The sequence below is a fragment of the Paramisgurnus dabryanus genome, chromosome 3 (genome assembly GCF_030506205.2).
Source record: "Paramisgurnus dabryanus chromosome 3, PD_genome_1.1, whole genome shotgun sequence".
Classification (NCBI taxonomy): Eukaryota; Metazoa; Chordata; class Actinopteri; order Cypriniformes; family Cobitidae; genus Paramisgurnus; species Paramisgurnus dabryanus.
The window spans coordinates 22,950,466-22,965,319 of NC_133339.1; the positions used below are offsets into that span (position 1 = coordinate 22,950,466).

At 36.7% G+C, this 14,854-nt stretch overlaps 1 protein-coding gene across 18 annotated transcripts in view; it reads left to right on the forward strand.

Moving 5' to 3' along the window:
* The first annotated feature begins 1,805 nt into the window (after nucleotides 1–1,805).
* Nucleotides 1,806–14,854, forward strand: part of mapk8ip3 (mitogen-activated protein kinase 8 interacting protein 3) — a 38,499-nt gene continuing 25,450 nt past the window's right edge. For 5 of the 18 annotated variants that reach the window (XM_065280218.2, XM_065280253.2, XM_065280265.2 and 2 more), the window contains exons 1-11: nucleotides 1,809–2,778; nucleotides 7,416–7,536; nucleotides 7,647–7,717; nucleotides 7,805–7,890; nucleotides 9,351–9,377; nucleotides 9,912–10,056; nucleotides 10,716–10,944; nucleotides 12,526–12,628; nucleotides 12,850–12,968; nucleotides 13,460–13,471; nucleotides 14,395–14,412. In XM_065280218.2, the coding sequence (XP_065136290.1) occupies nucleotides 2,479–2,778; nucleotides 7,416–7,536; nucleotides 7,647–7,717; nucleotides 7,805–7,890; nucleotides 9,351–9,377; nucleotides 9,912–10,056; nucleotides 10,716–10,944; nucleotides 12,526–12,628; nucleotides 12,850–12,968; nucleotides 13,460–13,471; nucleotides 14,395–14,412 (1,231 nt within the window). In that variant the 5' untranslated portion in view covers nucleotides 1,809–2,478. Of the gene's footprint in view, nucleotides 2,779–7,415; nucleotides 7,537–7,646; nucleotides 7,718–7,804; nucleotides 7,891–9,350; nucleotides 9,378–9,911; nucleotides 10,057–10,715; nucleotides 10,945–12,525; nucleotides 12,629–12,849; nucleotides 12,969–13,459; nucleotides 13,472–14,394; nucleotides 14,413–14,854 lie in introns of all 18 variants that reach the window. The other 13 variants (XM_065280233.2, XM_065280337.2, XM_065280319.2 and 10 more) reach the window with 9 other exon arrangements.

Genomic DNA, 14,854 nt, shown 5'->3' on the forward strand with positions numbered 1-14,854 from the left:
GACTTATTTTGCATGGGCTTGCTAAATCTTTACTGAATCAGGACCATGGGGCAGTTGCCCAGACAGATTTTAGATTAATCCGTGTCAAGGCCGCCTTAGTTATATTGGGACATTTAATAGTTTTTACAAAAACTTTACTTTTGTGCATCATGAGACAAAACAATGGCACTTGATATATAGTATGTGAAGATATATCAGTGCAAGATGTTTTAGGGCAGCTCAAACATGCGTTTTAGTTTAGAACTATGCCATGTCTGGGAAACCGCCCCTATATTATAGTATTAAACAAAATCGCTGGTTGTTCAGTTCAGGGACAAAATAGGATATAGAAGGATTTACGTTGGTTTATAAATGTTTTTTTATTCATCTGTTTGTGTTCAGGGTGTTGATTTCCTGCTTTCCATTTTTTAAACAAACTATATTTTGTCTTTGTGATCACAAGTGCAAAATGTGTATATATGATGTCACAGTTTTTTTTTAACTTAAATTCTTTTAACACGGAAAATGTTTTAAAAAGTTTGACAGAATCAGGTCTTAAAGGTGCAGTGTGTAAATTTTAGCGCCATCTAGTGGTGAGGTGCTGGTGAATTGCAACCAATAGCTCAGTCCACTGCTATGGTAGCCGCCACCGGACAAACATGCCATCAGAGACAACTTAGTAAAAAAGTTTGTCCATTAAGGGTTTCTGTAGAAGCATGGCAGCACAAAATGGTGACTTCCATGTAAGGGGACCCTCGGTATATATAGATAAAAACGTCTCATTCTAAGGTCATAAACACATAGCGGTTCATTATGAAAGTCTTTATACACCACTGATAATATAGTTTTGTATATTATTTTGCATTTCTGTCAAGAGATCCTTCTAAAAATTACACACTGCACCTTAAGAAAGAGTGATACAAAATCCTAGATACTTTTGTATAAAGTCAGTTAAATGCAGTGACCATCATGACCAAACTGTGATGGATTTGGCATTGGCAAGTGATTTCAGCCATGTGACCATAGAAATGTGAATTTCAAATTTGTCTATTTGGTCTATACTAGTCTGTTTGGAAATGATTTTTTTACAGAGCACTTTTTTAATCTTTATTCTCGTATTGACAAAATATTCAAATGAATATCTTTAATAAGCCATCATTTGTGTTTTTACAATTTTACTGAGAATTGTGAAAAATTCAATTTGCTGACTCAAGCCTGTTAGATCATGATCTGGGTAAATTAATTAGTGTATACTTGTAAGGTTTACTTCTACTCTTTTTAACAGTGAACATAAACAAAACGCGTCCAATCTCTTTGTTTTGTCATTTATTTATTTAAAACTATTTGTATAGCCGAGTATCCCACTCGATAATACAGATGTTTTCGACTTCATACGTTGCTGCGTAGATCGATCGGCATGTGACAAGTACCGCGAGAGCGATTCAAAGTAACATATTTCGAATAGCTCTCGCGGGACTTTGATGTCATACCTTGATCTGCCCAGCCACACCCTACAAATTGTTGATGGTGTTCATGCACATTCACTCCAGTCCACACGCAATCATTGCGATAACAACTGCCCTGCGCGTTTTCAAACATATGCTGACATTTCTTAAAACAAAGAAGCCTTGATTGACTTAATTGTTCACTGAATTATGCGAATTTAGTTGACTTTCAGCCTACCAATCGTTTAACTTATGCTAACTCAGCTGTTTAGTAATAAGCTTTAAGATTTACCACAAGTCATAATCCTTATCGTTAATAGTGTTTGTGTGAAACCCTGCGATGAGCCATCACATTCAGTCCATGCAGTAGCTGTGACGTCAGCCAGCAATAGTCATCGCCGCCCGAGCAGCAACGGAAACAGCATCACGAGCCCCCGCCGCCCTGTCAACCACCGGATTGATTTCTAATGGCAAAAATCATCAATCCACCATAACGCTTAAAATTCACAGGCGATTTTCAGTGACAGCACTAGCCGGTGTGCACAGCGCGTGGTAGCTATTTATTTTCGTATTTATTTATTTATTTTCCTTTCTCCGTTGAATTTCAGTAATGGCAGGGCTCACGGGCTGCGGCGGTTGAGAGGCAGGTGCATCGTCACGCTCTCGTTGGGCGTTAATGTGATGGATTCCGCAACGAGATGGACGAAACCCAGCTCAACTTTTACGGTTAACCGATCCTGCGGGGAATAATCAAGGCGAGTCCGTTTTGGCTACCGACGCTTTGGCGCAGGAACGCGAGCTGAGGGCTCGTCTCCTCACCAGAGCGCAACAAATATTGAAAACGATTTAAACGGCCTTTAAGATTTCCCGTAATCTGATGCTTGTGGCATCGGTCCATGGACTGAAAAGTGTATCATGTACACCTGATGACATTTCCATGGAAACCTTTGCTTTTGGATGAGCAAATCGCTGCTATTTCGAGTCGTGTCATTCTGCGCTGTATCGGGTCATTTATTCTGTATCTAACAACAAACTACGATCAAACGTCGCCAAGATGATGGAGCTGGATGAGGTGGTGTATCAGGACGATTATGGGGCCGTATCTGTCATGTCGGAGCGGGTATCGGGCCTGGCCAGCAGCATCTACCGGGAGTTCGAGCGCCTCATCCAGAGCTACGATGAGGAGGTGGTGAAAGAGCTGATGCCACTCGTGGTGAATGTGTTGGAGAACCTCGACTCGGTTCTGACAGAGAACCAGGAGCATGAGGTGGAGCTGGAACTTCTGAAGGAGGACAACGAGCAACTCATCACACAGTATGAACGGGAGAAATCGCTCCGCAAACAGGCGGAGGAGGTGAGAGTGTCTGCCTGTCTATTTTGGTCATATGATAATAATGTTATGACTCCATTACCCATCCCATCAGGTTATCATCCTCTTTTCCTTTCCAGACAGAAGAGCTTGATTACATTATTTTTTTATCATGTGTGTGTAAACATTTACAATGATCCCAAAACCCCATCCCTCATGCACATTAGAAAGCTCATCATCAAGTTATTTTGTAAGGTCAATCTGGTGTCCTTCAATTCTGCATTGTGATGCATGACAACTTTATCTAATAAGTCTTTGTCCATCACCCGTAAACATAAACTCCAACCTATTGTAAAATATGGACTAAACCAAATGTCAGTAAACTAACCTAGAAAGTGCCCATGTTTGACATTAAAACCACCCTTCTGGTTTACTCTTATAATAAAATTTGTATGCAAGTGATCTGTCTCCAAAAATATACACTCTTTTAAATAAATAATACAAAGTAAAATGCATGCAATTTCATTTTAAATTGTGCTTTTGTTCAAAGTGACTTGCAGTCCATTTAATTTAAACATTTTATTATCATGTGGTCTCTGAAATCAAACCCATGACCTTTGCAGTGCTATCGCAAGCCTCTACCAGTTGAGCTTCAGAAACCATTTTTGGCATCATCATTGGTGCTGCTATTGTGGCCAGACAGCAGCTACAGGGGACAGATGCCCTTTAATACCCTAAAAAAGCATTATTTCTGCACAGTAACATTTGCAAAACTTCTCTGAACACTATAACTACATCATCAACTGAAAGGCAAAGACATTATTGGATTTTTTGTTGTTATGCACGATAGGTTGTTAATAAAATGTGTTTTCTTTTATGATACAAGTCACTGCTGTAATTGGGCAGATTAAGTGAGTGCACATAACATGGAGAGAGAGAGTGATGATAGTGCTGTCAAAACTGAGAAATGGTTGCTTTACAAGCTACAGAGTGCAGTGTGTCTTTATTATTGTAACAGGAGATTAAACATAAAAAATAAAGGCTTGTGTTGAGGAACATTCACGATATATAGAACAAGCAGATAATGTCATTGTAACTAATGCTTCTCTTACTTAACTCGATTTCATCCATTTTCTTTTGAATTGTCAATTTATGCAATAATGCACATGTATCTATTTCGAATGGTTTGTTTGTTAATGCTGAAAGAAAGACATAGAAAGCTGTGCTCCATAACGGTCAATGGCCAGCATTATTTGATTTTGTTACACAGTTTTGTGTCTGTTTACAATTATTAGGTCTACTCAACTCATTTTTATACCATAGTAATGTTTTTTTAAATAATGTATACCAAGAAAGCAATGTTACGCCATTGACCTTTGGTCGTTTTGTAAGGCTTATTGATGTACATTCTGCACGCTCACAGCCTCCTTTGCAAAACCAATACCGGCTGGAAGTGAATTTTTAATGTTTTGGAAATGCACCTTGTTTAAACAATGCAAGATTGATCCATAAAGTATGTGTTGTTTTGGGGTACAAAGGACAAAAGTTCATGGAGGACGTGTAGGGAGGGTGATTATGGGCAATCAATTCTCTTATATAAGAAGCCTGGCTCGCACTGTAACTCGATTCTCATATTATAAGATAGACTTGAAGCACAGAGTGAGTGAGAGAGATAGTAAGGGATGGAGAGAGAGAGGCTGTAAACAGCATTCTCCAGTTTCTTCTCCTGTGGGATTATGGCAGACTATAATGCACACAGTAAGGACAACCATCACTCCATCTTTCAGTCTTTCTCTTACACAGACCGCATTATATACTAACAGACAATCTGTATGCAAAACATTTTAAATGTAATCATTTATAAACTAAGTATCATTGCCATAAACACCTCTGATCTAACAGTGTACACTACATTTATAAATATCTTTTATGATCCTTGCATTAGACATTAGATTTATGAATTATTTACATTCATCTAAAGCAAAGTGGCAGTGCAGGTGCACTTGGCTCTGGTTCAAACTTGTCACATATGATTTAATGGTTAACCACAAATGCATGATCATTTTAATAAGGGTCCTATTGGTCATTCTGCAGAATGGATCTTGTTGGATAGCCAATGTGGCAGGAACTCAAATTATTATTTCGGGATTCCTTGTGTTGTTGTTACTTTATAAAAGTCATTACGTCATCTTGTAATGGCTCTAATCCCAAATCTAGACCTGGATGTATAGAGTACTTGATATCACTCTATATTTCAAAACACTAAAACTTGAAATGACATGATTGGTCCATGGAGTTTAAATGAACTGGTTTGAAGTGTATGTATGTTAGTGTGTTTTGTTCTTCTCTTTACTCTGCTGGGATTACTGAATTCCAGGAGGTTGTCTGTGGCAGGGCCGCACTGCAGAAAGAGCCTATTGTGTTCCACTTAAATCTTTGCAACTCAGAGTCACCACACATGGCATGGAGGGTGTGTGGGATATATCTGGGTAACTGTTTATGTGTCTAAATGTGACTGTATTGTATTCAAAGGACCACCCCTTCTCTAAACTTCTCTTCTATCTTGTCTTAAGTCTTCTGGTTCATAGTGTGACTATGGGTAATCCTGCACTTTGAGAGTAAGCACCGTTATACATGGACACTCCACTGTAGTGTTATATACCTGAGAGATCATAACATACACAGTACATTCATCAGTACATGAAGATTCAAACCCTCTGAGTGCATCTTTTTTTGTAAATGAGCATTTTATGTTTAGTTTCAGTAATTTCACTTTAATGCCAATGGGTTATTAGTCAGTTATTGAAATGTCTTATTTTCCCAAATGACACTTTAGTCATTTCATTGGTATTCAACTAATTTTACTGTCTTTCACTGCAAAACCAAGTATGTGCACTTCAAAAAATGTCTTCAGTCACTCTTCACTGTCCTTTCTGAATAAATGTAAAAGACTTGCATGTGCAGCATCGTTCATCCAATAGTTTTTTTGTGGACTTAAAGGGACACTCCACATTTTTTGAAAATATAGGCTTATTTTCCAGCTTCCCTGGAGTTAAACATTAGATTTTTACCATTTTGAAATCCATTCAACCGATCTCTGGGTCTGGCAGTACCATTTTTAGCATTGCTTAGCACAATCCATTGAATCTGATTAGACCATTAGCATCGCACTCAAAAATGGCCAAAGAGTTGCGATATTTTTCCTATTTTAAACTTGACTCTTCTGTAGTTACATCATAAGAGGAAATATAGTCCCCTTGGTTACTTTCAATAGCAGGGAAATATTTTTGGGTGCTGTGTAATATTTTTGCGCCTACTGCAGTCAATGGTACAGCAGCAAAGTCCTTGATTATTATTCCAGAATGAGAGTATGGTTCCTAGCCATATTGCCCTAGAAAATTGCAACGTTTAATTTTCCTTCGGTCTTAGTACATGATGTAACTACTACAGAAGAGTCGAGTTTTAAATAGGAAAAATATCGAAACTCTTTGGTCATTTTTGAGCGTGATGCTAATGGTCTTATCAGATTCAATAGATTATGCTAAGCAATGCAAAAGGTGGGACCACCAGACTCAGAAATCGGCTAAATGGATTCCAAAACGGTAAAAAGCAAAAGTTTAACTAAAAATGTGTCCCTTTAAAGGACTTTCCATTTCTGCCAACAGAATGACCTAAGCTGTGATAAAGTGGATTTAAATCAAAAGTATTTTATGTAAGGGATAATGTAGAGGCAGCCGGTAGTTATCGGGAAATAAGCCCCGACAGTGTGATCAGGACCCGACGCGAAGCGGAGGGTCTTGTATCACACTGAAGGGGCTTATTTCCCGATAACTACCGGCTGACTCTACATTATCCCGCTTATTACACGGCTACTTGTCACATAAGAAAAAAAACTGGACATGAATATGAATTTGAAACATTTTATTGGCATATTTGTTTTAAATTAACATTTTTATCCTTCCGCGAAACTTTGCACAGATGCATAAAATGATCGTAATACCTTATTAAGATCCTCTGCTTCATACTTGTCTGTCTCCATTTTTTTCTCTTTTAGCCAGTCTTTGAGAAGTTTTAATGCCCATTCTGTATTTTTTTGTGTGTTAGCTTCGTAGCTGTCATGCTCTATTTTGTCAAGTTCAGTCTCAGTAAGCTCTCTGTGTCTTGTCGTGGTTGTCCAGTGTTTGTCACAAGATGGCGCCAAACAGACAGTAATCTTTATTGATCTTTATTGGCGCGGAGCGATCTTACTCGTAAAAGTAGTACCGGCTATGCGTTATTATTTTGGAGCGGTTATTATTCGAAAAGAACGAACCTGCAAATGTCTCAACTGACCAATCAGAATCAAGCATTCCAGAGAGCCGTGTAATAAGAACGTATAATACGCACCAGGCACATTCAGGTTAATATCATCATTAAATCATTTTTAACAGAGGTGGAGTTTAGAGGTTTTTGCATCTTTTTGCATCCTCATATATTGTATTGAAACTAAACAGAGCCAATAAAATGTACAGTAACTCTTCATTAAAATGATAATATTAATACCATTGATATTATGTGGCAGATCACCATTGAACTGTTACACAGTCTATATAAAAAACTGATAGGAAGTATGTTTTTCACATCTTGTATTCAGGCTGTAAGATATTGGATCTGACCTTGTATGAATGTCTGTGTGTTAACAGAAGTTCATTGAATTTGAAGATGCCTTGGAGGCAGAGAAAAAGGAGTTACAGTCCATGGTTGACACCTTAGAGCTACAATCAAAACAACTGGAGCTGAAGACCAAGAACTACGCTGATCAGAGTGAGTTCATGCAGTCGTAAACACACACCTGTGTGACATAACATAAGTGTTTTACACAACAGAGGTTTGAGCACATTGCCCCATTAAGGCGTGATGTTTCTCTCCTGCAGTTTCTCGTCTAGAAGAACGAGAATCGGACATGAAAAAAGAGTATAATGCTCTTCACCAGCGCCATACAGAGGTCAGTCAAAACCCTAACAAGAATTCAAACCTCAAAGAAGCTCAGATATAACATCATATACACTGACATAAGTTTGATTTTCTCTAGATGATACAGACATATGTGGAACATATTGAACGTTCAAAAATGCAACAGGGAAGCGGTAACCAGGAGTCCACAGGCTGCGGACGGGCGTGAGTAACACATTTACATAATGAAATATAATGATAAGGGATATTTGGCGTGCTGTCTGAGCTCCGAATATTAGCTATTGGCGGCTGGTGACTTCTTTTTTCGAGGGTGCTCGATGCAAAGTTTGTCACAACATCTATGTAGTCTGTCATGTGTGTGGTTCGTAATTTCAAAATATGTGTTCTGCGTGTCGAGTGACCCTATGTGCATCACGTGTCTTGTCAAAATAAGTGCCTGCTGCAGACGCGTCTAAAGGGTTTATAATAAAAGAGACACTTGCGTTTGCCAGATACTCGCATAATCTCATGTGTAATCAGAGTTTAGTGTTAAGTGAGTGTCTTGCGTGTATTTTGTGAACGTGAGCATCTCTTTTATCATAAACGGTTTTGACGCATGTGTAGCAGGCACTTACTTTGGCAAAACACATGATGCACATGGTTCACATGACGCAAAAAACACATTTTGAAAACATGAGCAACACATATTTTGAATTTGCGCCTCTCAAATGAGTAGTCACGAGCCGCCACTGATATTAGCCTGAACCCAGAGTACTCCCCCTCCATAACTGGGATAGATATACGTGTTAAACGTGTTATAACGTTATAAATTGTTGAATATACGTTTTAGATATACGCCTTCAATTACATTTTGGTATGTTTATGGGACTCTTTGAAACAATTTTCGGTTGCTTTGTGCTTCTAATCATGTTTTGTTGGTAACAAGCTGGAAAACCTATAACAGAATCCTTTCAGTTGTGAATTAAATAAACTTTGAAAACAAACTACTAGAAGTGCAAACTAATATTCTCTTGTTTTGAAACTTCAGGCATTCTGTGTAATTGGTTTACTGTTTGGATGTATAGGCAGTTTGGATGGTACAAAATGGTCCAATTATTGGAAGAGTTGCTGTGGAGATGTTGTTGCTAGGCGCTGGGTGATGATGCTCCGTGACAGATTGTCATGTCTTGCTTAGTCAGAGCTAGCTTTTGGCTTTCTTGCAGTCACACTTGGTAGACATGTCTGCCCACATTTTAACACAATTAAATGATTTTTATCAATTACACCTTTTTATGGATTATACTCAAATACATTTGTGATTTTGAGTTTTTTTTTTTTTTACATTAAATGAGATTGAGAGCCGATATGAGTTTAACTTTGACATTTACTTACAGAAGTATGACTATGATTTGTTAAAAAAAAGTTATAACCTCCCTAACACATTTCATGAACATCGTTCATTGTGACGTGTGTCATTGTTTGCAGTTTCATCATGTTTACAATTTCAACACAGACTAATAATAAGAATTTCATCAGTTATTATTTACAGTTTATGGCTATCTCGTATGCTATGTCTGTAATTTGTTTTATGTAAGTATACGTTATGCGTGCATGTGTGTGTGTGTGTGTTCACTTTGTGTTTTTGTCTCTTTCTTTTTCTGTGCGTGTGCTGCTGTGTGTGTCAGCAGTCAACGACACACCTGGAGGAAAAGGTAAAAATGCCCCACAATCTCTGACCTTTACCCAAAACCTTTTTGCCCTTAACCCCCATTAAGATCTTTTCTTTAAAGTTTAAACCCACCGCCCTCTCTGCATTCTCTAAACTTGAACCCAAATCCTTTTCGGTTTAATAGTCAGAGAATCTGACCAGTACCTCTTTCTCCTCTTTGGGTTTTGTGTGTTTGTGTGCATTCATGCTTTTCACTAAATTTAAGAGTTCATTTTTGTGTTTGACACCGAGTCTACACTTGACACAGTTGATGATGTGATGTGACACACCGCGGCAGTTTGATTAGTTCACACTGGAAGCATCTTAGCTACAACATTCAGAGAATATTCACTAGCATAGCACAGTTACTTTTGCCAAAAGTGAAATGGATGACAAGGTTTTAGTTAAAAATCTACCGAAAAAGTAAACTTTAACAGATGCTTCCAGTGTAAATTTGATATGATTTGCAGCATAGAAAGGGTGTAAGGGTCAGTTTGGTCATTAAAGTTTAACTTCTTTTACCTCTCCCTTTCTGCAGTAAAACAGATCGCCCCCCGTCATTGAGTTTGTATCCTGGTGGAGATGGCATGGTACGTGGGGGTCCTGGGGGGGCTAAAATGGTTTCATCAGACGTCTGGCATTCCAGTGATCTCAGCAGACCTGTCTACGTCCCTGGCTATCAGGTGTGACAGATATGACTCTGATCCAAAGTGCCAGGGGAGGAGTCATAACAGTCATCATTCTGTCTGCCACTCCCACTTATACCTGTTTGTATCAGGTCAATGGGTGATTGTTAAATGGACCTCAGCAGGTCAACAAGGGTCCATTTTGGTTTGGCCTTTTATCATTTACTTTGTTTACTTTTGTTACTTTATTTTCGTGCAGTGATTGACATTTTTGGTCATATTAAGTCATCTGAGATGAACAGATGGGTTTTGAGCAAGCTTGTTTAATAGATGAAATCACATTATTGTGAAACATCAATACACACGTTCTTAAACATCTGTTCTGTAAAGAAAATGTGATGTTTGTGTGTGTGACTGACCATTTTTCTAGCAATTCCAGTCACATGATCATGTCTAAGGCAGTTTTGAGTTATTGCTTTCATGTGATGATGTTTATTTATAATAATAATTTTTATATTGTCATTTTAGTTTATTCGTTTTTTTGTATTGTCATAATGGAAGGATAAAAGTGTGCTGAACACATAATATGAGCAGCTTTGATATATTGAGAATAACGGTTAGTTTTAGTTGAATAGGCATTATAATAATTCCATAATAAATTAATTGAGTATGTCAGTGCCTATCTGCTTGTTTGATACATTGAATTTTCTTTTCAGGAGGACGGCTCAGATTCAGATTCTGTTGCAGCCACGCCCAGCAGCACAGGCAGCAAATCAAACACTCCCACATCATCTGTTCCCTCGGCGACAGTTACCCCTCTTAATGATGGGCTGGTATCAGTGGGAGAGATTGAAATGTCCCGGGGGAGAGGCCACAAAAATGCAAAACGCCTTAGTAGAAACATGGAGGTCCAGGTCTCTCAGGAAACCAGGAACGTCAGCATTGGTGAGAGAGAAAGTGAAACGTTTAAGCAAACATGGAAGGGGGTTACAAAATGTAATAAAATTAATAAATTAAATAAAAAATATATATTAAATGATTTACATTTAGGCGAACAAGGAAGGAGATTACGAAATTTAATAAAATTTATGTATTAAATTGTTAAAAATTATAATTACATTATTTACATTTAGGCAAACAAGGAAGGAGGTTACAAAATGTGAAATTAGTTTATTAAATAATAAAATGATTTACATTTAGGCAAACAAGAAAGGAGGTTACAAAATGAAAAACATTTTTAATTAAAAATATTAAATGATTTACATTTAGGCAAACAAGAAAGTACACTGTCAGAAATAAAAGTACAAAACTGTACCTTTTCTGTCACTGGGGCTGTACCCTAAGTTTCCGTTTGATACCTTTACAGGAATACAAAACAGAATACAATTTTGGGTAGATTACCCTACCTTAAGGACCTACATTGTTAGAAAAAAGTCAAAATATGTACCCTAGCTGTCATTGGGGCTGCATACTTTAAAAATGTAATTGTATGGACCATTAGGTACAGATATGTAAACATTTAGTACCAATATGTACCTTTAAGATACTTATATGTATTTTTGAGGTACTAAAGAGCTCTCTTTGGTCCCAGAATGTACTTCTGAGGTACTAAAATGAAATCATTAGGTGCAAAGCTGTACTTTTTGAAAGGGTACAGCCCCAGTGACAGAAAAGGTACAGTTTTGTACCTTTATTTCTGAGAGTGTAGGTTACAAAATGAAATAAATTAAAAATATATATATATTAATGATTTACATTTAGGCAAACAAGAAAGGAGGTTACATAATGTAATAAAATTAGTTTATTAAATAATAAAATGATTTACATTTTTGGCAAACAAGGAAGGAGGTTACAAAATGTAATTAAAAGAAGTTTATTAAATAAAAATAATAATAAAATGTTTTATATTTAGGCAAACAAGGAACAAGGTTAAAAAATGTAATAAAATTAATTTATTAAATAAAAAATCATAAAATTATTTACATTTAGGCAAACGAAGAAGGAGGTTACAAAATGTAATAAATTAATTGATTAAATTAATTAAAAAACAATGTTTTGAAACTTTAGAAAATGTTTTTTTTAGTAAATGTTTTTTCTCATTTTTAATAATTTGTGTACCCATAAGAAAGAAAAGATCACAAATAATCTCATTATCTTAATTATTTCTTAGAGACATCATCGAGATAAAATGAAGAGCAAACAGAAGTTTTTGCTTAAGGCTCCGCCTTTTCTCCTGAGAAAAAAACAGAAATCTCACAAATGTCTACATTGAAGTTTAAGAAGAGATGTCAAACTCAAAAATTTCTCAATAAATTGACCTGAATCCAGTTTAATTTACCTATGCATTTGACATTAATTTTATAGCTCCAATTTTAGAAGAAACATTTGAAACTTGGTTCTTTAAATTACATATTGTTTAGTCTGTCTCTAAGCCGTAAATTATCCTCTGGGTATGTGTGTGTGTGTGTGTGTGTGTGTGTGTGTGTGTGTGTGTGTGTGTGTGTGTGTGTGTGTGTGTGTGTGTAGGTATGGGCAGTAGCGATGAGTGGTCAGAATTTCAAGAAATTATAGACTCAACACCAGAGCTGGACATGTGCTTGGACCCTCGAATTTTTGGAGGAGGAAACAGGTAGACATCTCACACACACTATACTCAATAAACAACAAGTAAACATTTGCTTTAACCTCATTACACAATTAACTGGAAACATTTAAGTTTTGCTTTGTAATAAATTACTAAATTGAAATTGCATGCTAAAAAGTTGTCTAATCTACAACATAGTGGCAAATCATACAAGGCAAGTAAAAATGGGATACCAATAATAACAAAATATTCTCACTTCTTTGAAGTCCTTCTCAAGGCATAGTGAATGAAGCCTTCGGTATCAACACAGACTCTCTGTACCATGAGATCAAAGATGCTAAGTCAGACATAATTGGTGATGTGGACGCTGGAGCTGAACTACTAGGTAAACTTAAGGAGCAGTTCATATGCATCCTTTGACCTCCGCTTTAGTTACAGCTGTTTATGCACATGCAGGGGTTACCATGTTTTAAATATCACCTGCATTTATGCGATGTTTATACATTTATTGATTATATGTTTGAATCATTTTAAGCATTGTAGCTAAGCATATAGTGGCTGTGTTGCTGTTATTTTTTGCACTTTGAACTGCACGCCACAGGATTGCTGGATGTATCCAAAGCAAGCTCTCATGGATGTATCTCCTGCCCTTTGAGCATTTTGGTCTGATCAAATCGACTTTTTTCAGTTCATTTCAGTCATTTATGTTTGGAATTTTTTCATTTGTTTGTTTCATTATCAAGGTAGAGCTTTTGTTGATTTCTTTTGTCTCAGTATGAAGGTGGATCTTTCATTTGATTGGCCTTCTCACTCACTGACCCTTGACCCCTCTCTATGCTTCCTTCCTGTCTGTGCTTCTCTCGGCCACACCCCTAGGGGAATTCTCAGGTGTGTATCTAATCACCGATTGGTTGGTATTTTATTTCTCCATTTTATTTGCTCTTCATACTTTCATTAGTTCAACATCAATGTAAAACATGCTAGACAACAGAATTAATCGCATAACTTTTGCAATTTACTAGCAAAGAATAGCAAATCTGTTTAGGATAACATTATTGGCCTTATTGGTCTGTGGCCAGCATAGGCGGAGTTTGGGGGGCGGGCAAGGGGGTCATTGACCCCCCCAGAATAAACAGAATTATGTTTTTGTCTGAGCTGTTAATTAAACAGAAATATGAGAATTCAGGATAAACTGAGTAACTTAAGGCTAATATAGATTTAATTAATTTAAACCATATTTAAAGGTGTACACTGTCGCTAATCTCAAAGTATTGCAGTACCCTTGTTTGCCGGTAGGTGCCCCCTATGCACAAATGCGAAACTCCGCCTATGGTGCCCAGTCGCAATAAACTAAAGGGACTTTTTGTGACTTCTATTAAAATTAATAACCCTTATGCAAATGTTATTCATGTAAATGTATTAAACATTTAGCTTTCTTTAAAGTAACTTTTATTTGATAATAATAAAACAACCTCTTTAAATATGACAAAACACAGGATTTCTTCTTTAATGAAAGCTAAGGATGTTTTTCGTTTCGTTATCTTTACATTATAAGACAATTATGAAAAGTTTTAGCAAGTGTTTTCGTATGTGTATAATGACAAACTACTTTTATCTTCAGTATCTAACATGTGCCTATCCATGTTTTTCTTTCTTCTCAATCTGTTTTAACATCATATCATTTAATTCTATCATCTTCTTTATCTTTTAATATTCTCTTCTATTTGCACATTTCAAACCTTCACTCCTCCTGTGCTCCAATGTCCTGCATCTCGCATTCCTCTTGTATCCTCCTTGGCTCTCTGTTTCAGTCCGGGATGATTTCTTTGGTAAGGCTCATGGCCTCATTTTTCCCTATGTTGTTTTGTAGTAGGACATTATGACACCTTACTGTGATGTCATCATTTCTAGTTTTGCCTTAGTGTGATTTTCCCCATTGCTTCTGCTGCCTATTAAATATGGCCGCTATGTGCTGTGCTTTAAATGCATGGCTTTAATGCTTATAATAATATTATTTATCATTAGTTTATATTAATTTTGGATGTCCATAGTTCAGGTTAAACTCTGATTAGATTTACCTTATATGAGTATTGCACAATAAATAATTAATAAATAAAAAGCACTAAAATAAATGGTTAAACGGTGCTCCTTACACTTTTGAAAATAATGGTGTTACAAAAGGTTCTTCAAAGCAATGCCATAGAAGAACCATTTTTGGTTGCCCAAAAATGGTTCAGTCAAGGTTTTTACCTGCTTTTTTTCTAACTTTTT